General features: G+C 46.0%; 2 protein-coding genes across 4 annotated transcripts in view; one reads left to right on the top strand and one right to left on the bottom strand.

Annotated features, from left to right (window-relative positions):
• The window catches only part of SLC25A26 (solute carrier family 25 member 26), an 83,401-nt gene extending 78,911 nt beyond the window's left edge, over positions 1-4,490 (top strand). For all 3 annotated transcript variants that reach the window (XM_062500580.1, XM_062500579.1, XM_062500578.1), the window contains one exon: positions 3,646-4,490. In XM_062500580.1, the coding sequence (XP_062356564.1) occupies positions 3,646-3,742 (97 nt within the window). In that variant the 3' untranslated portion in view covers positions 3,743-4,490. The remainder of the gene's footprint in view (positions 1-3,645) is intronic.
• A 4,557-nt stretch (positions 4,491-9,047) lies between these two features.
• LRIG1 (leucine rich repeats and immunoglobulin like domains 1) overlaps positions 9,048-13,353 on the bottom strand; it is an 88,387-nt gene continuing 84,081 nt past the window's right edge. Inside the window, 4 exon segments of the mRNA XM_062500987.1 lie at positions 9,048-9,695; positions 9,926-10,228; positions 11,293-11,457; positions 12,020-12,142. Coding sequence (XP_062356971.1) covers positions 9,463-9,695; positions 9,926-10,228; positions 11,293-11,457; positions 12,020-12,142 — 824 coding nt within the window. The 3' untranslated portion in view covers positions 9,048-9,462.

Genomic DNA, 13,353 nt, shown 5'->3' with positions numbered 1-13,353 from the left:
CAGCCTTTGGCCTGGAAGAGAAATGGAGGGATTTTTTGGAAGCTTGGGGCTTTTCCCTGTAGTTTTCCCTAGGTTTTTAACCCTCTCACTCTTTCAGGGCACTGTTCTAACTTTTCTTGCCCGAAGCACTGTGCACAATGCAGCTTTGCAGGGGACAGCTTTCTCTGAACATCTGATCTCTGCTTGCCCAGCTAATAAAAGTTCAACCCTCTTTCTACACATGTGGGAAATAATTCAAAACAAATTGCAGGAAGTTCCTGAACACTGATTCCAGGAAGGCATCCAGCTGTGCCCCCCAGCAGCACTCAGGGATGGGCTGTCCCAGGTTTGCCTCTTGGAGGGGACAAGGTGATGTGGCAGTGGATGAGTTTTGGGTCCTGCATGGCTTGGTGGACTCTTAAGGCATGTTTTGAAAGGGACTGGGAGAAGTGAGGCCATGTCTGCTGCTAGTGGAGGTTGAGCTCTGAAGGGTGTGAAGAGGCATGGATTTGGCTGAGGTAACTTCCCCCACTCCCCAGCCAACAGCAGAAAAGTAAAAATGTATGTTTGTGTTCTTTTCAGGGTGTTTCAGCAGTGCCCTTTTTAAAATAACCCAGAATTAAACTCTGCCCAAAGATAGCACCAGTGGACTAGGACCAAAGGGAACACAATTCAGTTGAAATCAAAACAATAAGAGATCTGGAGAAAAAGTAACATGTAAAGGAGGCCAAGCTGCGTCAGCTGCGAGGAAAAGGAAGAAAGTCTTGGGAAAAATAAACGCAGAGGCTGCCATGCCTGCTGCCAATTATAAATCTATTAATCAAAACCAATAAAAATGTCGGGCTTTTTTGGCCAGTTACAACATGACATGATTTATGGCTCCTCTAATAAATCTCTTACTTGAAGAGGAGGAATTCTGAGGGCAGAAAGACGCATTGCTTATTGCCACCTTATTAAAACCAGAGCACAGGGCTCAGCTTCCTGGTCTGCACCTAGTAAATCCCTCTGCTTCACGCCAAGAAATTCCACATCCCTTTCTGTCCAGGGAGAGCCAGGACTGTTAGGCAGGGGTTAGGATAAGGATGGGGTGAGTGGATCTGTGAACCTCTTTGCTCTTGCCAGCAGGGTAGAAGGAAAGGAAATTCACAGGAAAGGGAGTTTGCATCTTGTCTGCTGGCTTTTCACACAAGGAGATAGCGGTGTTTGAAAGCCATGGATGAAGCTTCACAACTGTTTGGTGAGGAGCACGAGGGTTATTGGAATGGTAATGCTGGTGAGGTGGCCTGAATAAAGCTGGAGATGGAGCTGGTGGTATTGCACCAGATGTCCTGTTCCTGCCATGAGCTTCCTGGTCAGAGTGGAATTGGCACATGTGAGGTCCCGATTTAATTTTGATATAATAATGCCACAACATCGTTTAGTTTTATTTGTTGAAGTGTGGGTTATGAATCTCGATTTCAGTGGAAAAATACCAGAAGGGCACATGCCTAGGCAGTAACAGCACATGCACAGAGAAAGCCTCTGTCGCTGGGGCAGCCCCCTCGAGGGGAGGAGAGCAGAGAGAATTCTTTTTGGGGAGTAGAGAAGGGTCCCATCTCTGGGGGAATTTTGCCTGGCAGCCAAGCAAGGGGGAGAAAGCCTCCAGCAGCGGGCTGCAAGTTAGACTGCTGAGACTCTTGAGCCTGTCCACTAACGTCCCATGAAAGAGCAAACCATGGGAGGAGCTGTGGGACATAAAAGCCATTAGAAACTGCCTCTCTGAAGCTCATTGAGCATGATTTATCAGCTGGCCCTAGGCCCTGTCCTCCCTCTCCTGCCCTGCTCGGTGTTCTCTCCCTGCATTCCTGCTCACCCTGCTTGCCCCTTGCATCCCTGCAAGGTCCTTGCTGCTCCCTGAACCCAAGGCACGCTGCTCCCCGCAGAGACAGCTCAGTGCAGAGCTGGAGCCAGAGGAAAGCAGTGCTTTGCCTCGGTATTGCCACTTCCTTGGTCCAGAGGGTGCTTCTTAGGTTTTGTGGCTAAGCACACAGTGCTTTTTTTTTAGCACTGGCCCCTCTGTGCTGTGTCCAGGCCCTGCATTGCCTTACCCTCTTTCCCAGGGAAGAGGTAGAATCAGCATCCCTTTCCCAGGGAAGTGTTCAAAACGTGTGCAACTGGTGCTTGGGGACATGGGTTAGTGGTGGGCTTGTCCTTTTCCAAGCTAAATGATTCAATGATCCGAAGGGTAGCTGCAGGGGTCCTGTTAGTCTCCTGTTAGGAACTGAGGAGTGGCGGAGTGCCAGGTGGAATCTGCAGAGATCCAAATCCAACAAGACAGCAGACCTCTGCCCACCAGAGCGGTTTCTGATGGGGCCAGCAGAAATAAACCCAATTTATCTCATCTGCTGGTGGAGGCAGGCATGGCCCAGACCAGTTGGGATCAGACCTGCCACAGAGCTCTGCTTTTTGGATTTGGGCCCTCCCCGAAGCTGTTCAGCTCTGCCCTCAGGCAGAAAGGGAGCCCACGGGGGAAGCATGGGATTGCAGAGGCCATGGGTGGCAGGTGGGAACAGGAAACCGGGAGAAGCAGGGCCAGGATTCTTGGAAGTGATGGTTAGTAATAGGGGTTGCCAGGGATGCAGCTTCTGGGTAACTCAGTTAGGGGCCCCTGTTTGTGTAATAGCTGTGTCTCGAGTGGGTTGTTCTGGAAACAAATGTCTGCCCCTGCTCCCGTAATGAGGCTTCCTAATTCAGCAGGAGAGGGATGCTGTGTGCTGCTCCCTAGGATTTGCCCTATCAGTGCTCTGTCCATACATGCCTTGTACAAATTACTCTGTTTTAAAGCTGTCATTACGGTAATAGGCCCAATTGCTGTCTAGTAAAGCCATAAAATGTTTCCACCTGCCTGTGTGCTCCAGGCTCCTTAGCAGAGCTCGTTACTGCCAGAGGTTTCCCTGTGCAGCAGGAGCAGGGAGCTCCAGAGCAGCCAGGTCTCACCAGGAATTGCAGCCTGTCCCACTGTGGACATGCTCTCAGCAGGGACCTGCAGTGCTTGGGAAAGCCAGGGACAGGATCCCTGTGGAGCTCAGCCAGGCTGAGTGCCACAGATCTGAAAGGGGGTGGGATGGCAAACGGATTCGAGCTTAATGTTAAATCCTTGCTTGCCACAAAGGAAATCTGTAATCCTCTGGGATGATACACTGGCCTGTCCTGAAGTTGTTAAACCAGCTGTGAGTCCAGATGTGTCAAGCAATTGGCTTTGCATGAGTTTCCTGTTAATTTTTAAGAACTGTGAAGATCAGGCACCTGAAAAGGGTGCCACAAATTGAGTATTTCTGCTCCGTTAGAACCAGTGCAGTGGGCAGGGCTGTGTCTGCAAGGGGGAAGAGACAGCCCAGAGGGGCTGGTGAGGGCAGTGGAGGACAGCATGTTCCCTCCTGTCTGCAGCTCTTTGTGGGCATGTGCCTCCCCTTTCCAGTGGCCCATGATGGCCTCCTGCCTTTTCCTGCTGCACCCAAGGAGTGTGGAGAGGGGTTAAAAACCACAAGCCTTGGGAGTGCTGTGCTGGGGAAGTCCAGACAGATTCCTTCAGTGAGCAGTGGGGTGGGATTTGAGAAACCAGCAAAAGTTCTTCTTGGCTTTGTTTTGCAAAGCTCATCCTCTCATACTGCCTTTCCTTGCCTTCAGCTTGTTTGCAGGTGTAGTCCCACGGATGGCAGCCATCAGCCTGGGAGGCTTCATCTTCCTAGGGACATATGAGAAGACTCGGCAGCTGCTGCTCTGAGCCAGCCTGGCCACTCCTGCCGAGGCAGAAGAGGAGGAGTAGGGCTGGGAGCAGAGCCTTCCTCCTGCACCCATCACAGCAGCTGTCCCGCGGGCTGAGAGCCACTCTCCCTGCTAGAGAAAAGTAAATCCTCCAATAATCCAGTTTCCCAAACATGAAATTTTCCTGCATGGAAAGTGGGTGAGGTCATTGTGAAGAGTTGTGCCAAAAAAGTAATGTTTGGGGGGTAAACAGCTAATTATGGTGGCTGCGAAAGACATTATTAGAACTCCTGCAGGGGAAAGTGTTTTGGAAAGCTCTGGCTTGGGGGCTGAGTGGGGAGGCTGAAATAAAGCAAGTTTTCATTATTCAGTGGCACCTGCCTTGTAACAGGGGAGGGGAAGGGGCTGATAGAGTTACAGCCCGCTGCCCTCCAACAGCACCAAAAGGATTCCAGCTTGGGAGAGCTCTCTGTAAAAGACAATAATCCATTTGTTTCTGATTCGAGCTGTATTTGTGGAAGTTTATATTCCTGTTTATACCTACAGGTGCTCAGCAAGCATTCCTGTGTGGGAGCCAGTGCAGCTTTATTAATCACACTCATATTTCTCCAGTAAAAGCACAGGCTTGTATTATTTTACAGCTGTGCTTGTGCAAAGACATGGAGCTCTGCCTTGTTTTGGTCTTCATCCCTCAGCTGCAGAAGCAGCAGGAGGAGGGAAGTGCTGAAGCCTAGGAGGGCAAGGCTGGGAGGACATCAGCTGAGGTAGGGGATGGACTCTCAAGGGGCTGCTGGCAGGCAAAGCAAAATTCTGGTGCTGTTCTCATGTAGGAAACAGAAGCTGCAGCAGCCAAAATGGTGCAGGGATGAGCATGATGGAAAGACCTTACTGGAATTACTGAAAATTATCACCAGAGTCAGTGCTGGGGGTTTACAGCACCAGCTTGGCTGAGTGGTGGTTGGGGAGGTTTATCTGTGAGCTGTGCTTGTGTGGGCAGGCAAAGCCAAGGGGCTGCAGTGGGTGATGGTTTCCTGCATGGCTGTGGGCTGGGCCATGATCCTGGGAAGCTGCTCACACAGGGCAGAGGAGTGGCACAGGATCCTGTGACTGAGCTGTGCTGGGTCACTGGTCCTGGTGGCACCGCCCATGCCCCATCCCTGCCACCCCAACACTGATGTGCCAGGGGTGATGTGCTGCCCGTGGCTCCTGTAATTCCCCTGTGAGGCTGTTCCCCTCATGGGGACAATGTACAGGTGTTCGGAGTCCGGGGAGAGGGAGAACAAATGCCAGACCAGGTCAGTGGCCTGACCAGGGGACACGAGTGACACCAAAGCTGCTGCCCAGAGTGCCAACAGCACAGGCTGGATGTTTTATTACACTGCTATCCATGACAGAGTAGCAAGACTTTTTACAGGCCAAAATTTGAAAATAATTGGCAGACAAGTAAAACATACAGAACAAAGGACATAATTCTTAAAAATAATCTTCAGTTAAAATGGGGAATTCAGCCAAGTCCCATACTGGGTGGTTGGTAATGCTACTCTACCATGGCTTGGTGTAGCTGTGCTTCCTGCCACTTTGAGGCTGTTTCTTTAATGACATTTTATATATATATATATATATATATATATATATATATATATGTATGTATGTATGTATGTGTCATATCCAATTTTAGGGGCTGGGGAGGTGGGAGATTTATTTCTCTGTCTCAAAAATCTATCACACTTTCTATCGAAGCTTTTAAACATGGTGAGGGGGTTGGCATTGCAGTTGGTGCATTTAATTACTTGAGCTGTAAATAATCATCTTTATGTCATAGGGTGCATTTTTTATTGTTTTAAATTAATTTTGCAGAATCAGTTTTTGTCATCACCTTTTTTAAAATTAAAATTTAAAAAACCCAACAAAACCAAACCAAGCAGCCAAATTGTTCTAGCCAAGCTAATGGTGGGAGGGGACAGAGGTCACCCTTCCTCTGTGCCAGTGGAGCAGCTCTGCACCACAAGAAGGCCAATGGTACTTGGGAATGGCAGCAGGTAAGTGAGAACCCCAGCAGGTGCCCGGGACTGTTCTGCTTGCACCAGTTTGCCTAATATGGATGAAAAGGACATTTTTAGTTTTTTGGACTGTGGGGAGAAAAAAAAATAGACCAAAAAAATGTGTGGGTTCCCCTATGACTCTTTAAATTTTAGGAATGTTTAATTTCAAGTTTACCAAAATTTTAAAAACTAATTGTAGCCCATTACTGGGATAAAGTGGGATAACAAATTTCAGACCAGGCAGCAGCCTCTTAAAACCTCTCTCAATTAAAAAAAAAAATGAACTTCTGGATGTGTTAAGGAACCTTGAGTATTCTCAGAGAACCTGCTTTATACCCAAAGTGATAATTTCAAGCGGGAATTAGTTTTAATTTTTAAAAAATATACAGAATTGAGATTTTTAGTTAAAGCAGGCATTCGGGCTTATCTCCAAAGCTACCTCTGGAATTTCCATCCAGGGTGGGGTTGAGGTTTGGGAACACCAGAGGTGTTCACAAATGCAGCTGGGTCTGGTGCTGTGCTGGCCCTGTTTTTACTTGCACACACCCCTCATCTGTTCTGTTCTCACTGCCAAGATAGAGGGACGTGCCAGATACTAAAGCAAGCTGTTTTATTGGATATGTATTTCTTACAAGTTCTGTATTGTATTTCTCAGTGCAGCCCCAGATTCCACCCCATCCACATGCCAGGCTGTCAGAGCCTCCTGCTGTTCCCCAGGATCTCATGCACAATTTCAAGAGCAGGTACTTAGGCAGCTAATCTCCATTTTCATGAGAGAAACACAGAGAAGAGATATAGCAATGGATTAGAATTTTATTTAGTTTTCAACTGAAAATCCCAAAAGCTCACTCTCAACAAATCAGCTGTAATATTATAAATGAACCTTTATTAAAGACACTTCAATGCCATTTGTTAGACACTTCAATATCTTACATGTTTTTCAATGTACAACATTGTACCAAATTTTCTAATAAATAAATAAATTTGTACACAAAAGTAATACTTCCTCTTTCACATTGCCTCTTAGAAGCAGCAAATTCACATATTTAGTGGAAGTCATAACATTAGGCAGTTAATTTTATTCAGAAACATTATTTTCAATGTTAACATGACAAACATGCTTTGTATCTGCACTGGTGATGACATTTCCGCCAGCAAAACGAGCCCATTGAACCATTGCCATCCTCCCTGTGTCCCTGCTTCCATGAGTTGGTTCTGGAGCACTTTTCCCTTCAGTGCTCAGTTTATAATTTTCTAACATCCATTTCCTTTTGCTCGGAATAAACTTGGCACTCAACATAATTCGCCACCTGTCTCAAAGTGCAAACGTGTCAATAGTCAGGGACTGGGACAGACAGGTACTGGCTGAATTATGCCTGGCTTCATCCAGGGGCAGCTGCTGCTCCCCCTGAAACCCCACAGGTGCAGCAGCACTGGGGCAGGTCCCTCACTGATGGATCCAAAGTGAACCTGAAGGGTTTCTGCCTTTATCTCTGCTGCTTGTTCTGAACCACAGTCCTGGCAAAGGTGGATTCCCAGACCTGGCCTCAGTGGAACTGGTATCTATCTGAGTTACTCCTAAGGAAACAAGTAAACTGCCCCCCATGATAAACCTGCCCCAAAGTAATCATCACCAGAGGCAGCAACCTCATGTCAGCAGAACTCAAATCACAAAGAACTGGGAGTAGTCCTCCATCCATAGGTACCAACAGACACCAACCTTATTTAAAAGCAACCTTTCTATAAATAAAAAGAGCCACTGTGAAGTCAGAAGTGACAAAGATCTGTTTGACTGAGGTGGACATCTCTTTATCCCTCCCCCCACATTAAGGGAGGAATTTAAAAGACCACATAAATACATTTGGGACATTTCCATTTGGAAGTCTATTCAACCATGAATCCACAGTTTTCCCTATAAAACAAGTGTATTTCTGACCAGAATTGCTACACAAGGCAGCATAACTCACTTGAAGGTGATGGATTCATATAGAGAGTCTGGCTGTTCAGCTACAATATTGTGTTGCAGGGAAAAAAAAAGCATTGGATGAATTAGTGATACAGCTGTCCCCTTAGGAGTGCAGTTTAGTTTTATTGTCAAAACAGCTCTATGGTTTCAAACCCCCACAGAACAGATGTGTTTTTTTTTGGGTGTGAAAACGCATTACACTGGAAGAGGTTATTTATCCTAAGCAGGGCAAGGCTGGAGTGCTGCACACACCCCAGACAGGTAGAGCTGGGTTCCTTTGGGAGGGGAGAGCTGTAGTGCTCAGCGCTGTGCCAGCACACGTGGCAGGTAGCACCTCCTGTGATGACCAGTTTGAGAGGTGCAGTTATGAGACCACCCCTGGTTTACTGCACAAGTTACTTATTTTGGTAACAACTTCTTCCCAGTCAAAACAGCCTTTTCCTCTGGTTGTTTTGGGGCTCTGCACTGTTGAAGAGTTATTTAGTGCCTCCTGTGTGGTCCACTCTTAAAGTCTCACACAGTCATGGTTCAAATACTACTTTTTATAAAGTTCTGAAAAATAATGGAATTTAAGTTCTTCCACCAACTGGAAAATATCAGGTTGCTATGTAATTGCTCACTGCTTTTTTTCTTTATAAATTTCATTTGACACAGTTGAAGATCTCTGTTATTAAATATGTTAAGTACAATAAATTTCCAAGGGGAAGTAAATTTGTGCTAAGTAACCCAATTGAATCACAGAATGTCTTTGGTTGGAAGGGACATCCGCAGCTTCTCTGGGAACCTGTAGCAGGATCTCATCACCCTCAAAGAGAAGAATTTCAATTTCTTTTGCATTTAACCTAAATTTCCCCTTTTTCAGTTTGAACTCATTACTCCTGGTCTCATCACTACAGTCCTCCTTATACTGAGGGCACCAGAACTGTGTGCAGCACTCCAGGTGGGGTCTCACCTGAGTGGAGCAGAGGAGGAGCATCTGCTGTCCACAAGGCACTGGATACAGGCCAGGACACAGTTGGATTTCTGGGCTGTGAGCACACATGGCCAGGGCATGTCCAGCCTCTGATCCACCAACACCCCCAAGACCCTTTCCTCAAGGCTGCTCCTGGTCACTCTTCCACCTAACCAGTACCTGGGATTGCCCCAGCCCCAGTGTACATGGTGTAAAGGAACTTCCACTGAAAAGAGGAAAATTCCTTTGGAACAGTCTGGCTTTTTTAAAAGTTCTGTTTATGCATTTAAGGCACCAGAATTATTTCTCTCACAAAGTTTAACAGCAACCTGATACTGAAAACAATATTGCCAAAATTGTAAAATTTCACTCAGTTTTCCATGCACTAAAGATTAAAATAGCCTCTGTAAAAGATATATATATATTTATATATATATTTTTTATATGAAAACTCTTATGTACAATTGTATCAAATACTTTTCTCTTTACACAATAATCCCTTGCATTTATGTGCTTCATATGCAAGTTGACTTTTGAACACTTCATACTTCTCAGGGAAGTTTTAAACTATGTACAATCAGATGACGCTCGAACAGGAGTTTGTTCCCCATACAAGCTTGTTTCTCATACCTCAGTTGGTTGCCTTTGCCAGGCCATCAGTTCAAGATTCGAGGTAGAAGTAAGTAGCCTATATACTCTGTGCAAAAAAAAAAAAAAAAAAAAAATTAAAAAAGTAATAGTGTGTTTGTTAATTTGCACGTGGCAGTCAGTCTGTGCTCTCAGTCCAGAGACCTGTTGGGCAGCTTGGGCTCGTGAGCGGAGTCGCAGGGCTGGGCTGTGCTGCTGTTGGGCAGGAGAGCCTGCTCCACCTCTGCTTCCCTCTGCAGATCCAGTAGTGCTGGGGATATTTCGGGAAGCACATTCAGTTGCTTTAATGACCCTCCTGCAGGTGAAGCTCGCACCAAATTAAGGTTGTTAAGCTCCGAAGGCTTTGCCGCTGCTTGCGAAGAGCCTGGAAAAACCCCAAAGGAGCGGCATGGTTAGGTTAGGTTAGGTTAGGTGATGCCCAGCCTGCCAAGCACTCCCATCCCTCCATGACCCTAGAGGTCTTTCCCAAGCTTAATGACTCCATTCTGTGCTCAAACCACTGCCATCCCTGCCCGTGAGCTAGCTGAAAAGGCTGAGGGGAGCACGTGGGGCTGGCGCCCCAGGGGTCAGCGGTGACCCCGAGGGAGGACGTACCGCGCGTGTCGGCGAGCAGCGCGCCCTCCGCCCTTATCCTGTCGTGGTTGCTGGGGTAGAGGGTCCCATCTGTCTCCACCCTCTTGCCGATGGCAATCCCGTCGCAGGGCTGAGCATGAAGAAGGCTGGTGGCGCCTGCACCCCTCTTCCTGTGGCGCTCCTTGCTGCTCAGTGCACTGGGGTGGGTGCTCTCCACAGTCTTTAGGCTCTCGGGGTAGCACTCGGAGTCCTTGGGGCAGATGCGCAGGTCCACGCTGTCCGTGCTGCCGCTGCACTCCGTGCACACCGCGGGCAGCCCGTAGCCTGTGGGGGAGGAAGGGAAAACCAACAAGGGAGAATGAGCAGCTGGAAGTGGTCAAGTCATGGAAGGAAAGGGCAGTTCTGAGGGGGAATCTCTCACTAAATAATGTGGACACTTTGTGGTCTTACACAGGGCTGTTACACACCCCGTTTTCAGAACTCTGTAGCCACCATCACCAAAGGTATTCCAATTGCCAGCTTTAGTTAGTTAGGGATTCTTTTTCACTCCAAAGTACTTGTAACTTTCTTCTTTTTTTAAAAAATAAACTATGTATTTATTTCCTTTTCCCGACTTTCTCATCGGGGTAGAAGTGCAAAGTGGAACTTTCCTGTAGCTGCTTTAAAATACCAAGTTACCTTTCTTATTTTTGTGCTGCTGCTTTACAGGGAGCACCATCAGCTTCCACTGTTATCTCAAGATATCACTGGTAGTGGGAACAACAGATGAGCAGAATTCAGAGCAGGAAAAAGGATTTTCTAAATGTTGAAATTTAATTTCCTTAGTGTTCTCAACAACTTTCCATTATTAAACTTTACATTAGTTTCTCCTAGAGAGAAAATTTGTTTCACTGGCTGATTTTCTGTGGCTTTTACAATACACAATAAGAAGAGAAAGCACATCCTAAAAATAGAAAAGTATGAGTGCAACACCCTAGAAACTGGCAAAGGGCAGAGGCAGGTGTAGTGCCCAAAACAACCTTTAAATTTTGAAAATTAAAAAGCTAAGCTTTGAAGTCGACAACCCTTTCAAAAGAGCATGAAAAGATTTAACACTTTTAGTTTTGAAGGTGCTCCCATATTTTAGGAATAGCCCAAATCAAAATTCCTATCAGCCAGCTGCACAGAATGGCAATCAAGAGCTTTACTTTGCCTCTTTCTGACAATTCTTCAAACTCCCAACTATCCAAGCTTGAGAGAGGATCAAAGCAAACAGGAGAAAGTAAATTTTCTGTGCTTGCACCTGAGAATCATTCTGAGCTTTTTTCTTGTGTGAATGCTGTCTGACTTGGAGGGTTTTGTGATCTGTACAAACACGAAATACCTTCCCAGATTAATGGGGTTTGTACCTGTCTTATCTGGAACAAGCATTCCATCGGCCATGTCCTCAGTTTTCCAAGTGTCTTTATTATAGCTGATACACAGCTTGGGCTGTCTACAACCTACAGCAGGAGCTTCAATATCTGGACATCTTCCAGCATCAGCCTGACACATCCCTGTAACAAACAAACCATCTGGGTAAAGATCACAGCCATCTGCTCACAATTAGATGCCTCATTGGTCTTACTTACTCTGGAAAAGGAAGGAAAAATAGCAGTGGAGATAATAGATAATTTTCAGCAAACATTTAAGAGAATAAATGCTGCACAATCTCAGGAGGATCTTAGTTCAGAACTCTTAACTTCTCCTTCCTAATGTGTTGTGTTTAAATAGTGTAAAACCCCAACATTTAATTTCAAAGCCTGAAGGCAGGGACAGGCAATGCTAATGCATTTTCTAGTATGACTATGGGTAACTCTGCTGCCAAAAAAAGAAACCAAAATTAGCAAAAAACCAGTCCTTAGGGCCTGACTGAGCAGTTTCTGAAGCAGTCAGCCTGCAGGAACACTTACTCCTGGGAGAGGAGAGCTCTGTGAAGTCACAGATCCCTGCTCTGTATAAATGCAGGAGTTACATTATGAAGATCTCTCAGATAACTCAGAACAAACACAAACACAGAACTACAGTGGGCTGAGAATTCTACCCCCCATATCAAGTTCAGATGCAGCATTACAGAATAATTAAACCATTTCTCACCACTGCTGTCAATGTGCCCATTGGGCTGCTGGGTGTCCACTCCTATGGCCACTTCCTGGCGCTCCGAGAGAGTCCCTTGGGAGGACAAGTAGCTTGGCACATCAGGAGGAACAATAGTCTCATCTAGAGCAATGGGAGCAGGGAAAAGTCAGTTCCCAGCAAGATTTTCAAAGTAAATTCACATTTCCAAGGCGGGGGGTTTGGGACCAGATCTAGAACTGGTTATTTTCTATAGGTGCACTGGAAACATTGCTTAAATGTTCCTTTGTCCTCAGAAGCCCCATTCCTGATTTTTCAAAGCTTAAAGCTGTGGGAGAGAGTACTGATAAAGGCACTTGGATTGTTTGCACGTGGCATGGTCAGTACACAGTAGGTGGAACAGAACTATTTATTCAGAATAAGTAAATCCTTCTCCTTCCCCTGAAATTCAGTCCCTCCTTTGACTCAAGCCTTCTGCCTCCTGAAGTCAGGAGTAGAAGTATTCTGCAGAACAGCATATGATTCTTTGATTCTCTTAAGCAGGAAATAAGTCTAAAGCCTCTTGACTGTCCTTAGCTCGATTTTCTATCGGGCAATTTCAGTTTCCCTTGCCACACAGAGCCAAGTGAAACTCAATTATATCACGTATGAAGCCCTGGATTTTCAGGATTAAAAAAAAAGGAGTTATAAAAAAATCCTAGTAATACATCACGCTGCTAATAAGCTATCCAAGACTTCCTACCTAGCTCATGTCATTAAAAATCCTTTTGTACTCTATCTAAAGCTAAGCATAATGCAGGAAGGCTGGAAATTCCAGGCAGGCTGGGAAAGTCTTAGGCTGGTTCTTCCATACTTCTGTTTTGTTCAGAGGCTGTGTAAGGAGGGCAGGAAACTATTCTCACTGCAACACTTTTTTCAGTACCAAATTATCCCCTCTGAGTATCAAGAGAAAGCAATAAATGCAATTTTTTCCTCTAAAAAGTAAGATTCCCCCCCCATCAGCAGGGCTAGCTCTTTTAGTCAACATGAAAAGGGGGTTCCAGCTTCAAAGTCTAATTTTTCAAGTTTTGACTTCAAAGTCTTTGAAAACAAAAAGATTTCCAAAAAGTAAGACAGATTCCCAGCATCATGGACATCATCCAGACTGTCTCAAAAGTTATCATTTATGGTCATGGAAAACCAAAGTAGCAAAGCAATGGCTGGAACTACTGCCAAGTGGAAAAGACCTTCCTGAAGAGCAAGCCAAGGGGAGAAATGCAGCTCTGAACATGCTTCAGAGCAGCAAGTGAAAGCTGGTTGCAGCCCTGTGAGCCAAGAGAACCAGGGAGACAAGCCAGCTGCAGTTCCAGTGGATT

This window comes from Cinclus cinclus, chromosome 12, assembly GCF_963662255.1.
Source record: "Cinclus cinclus chromosome 12, bCinCin1.1, whole genome shotgun sequence".
NCBI classification, from domain to species: domain Eukaryota; kingdom Metazoa; phylum Chordata; class Aves; order Passeriformes; family Cinclidae; genus Cinclus; species Cinclus cinclus.
Note: the sequence above shows the minus strand (reverse complement) of the source record. Positions and strands in the feature narration are given on the sequence as shown.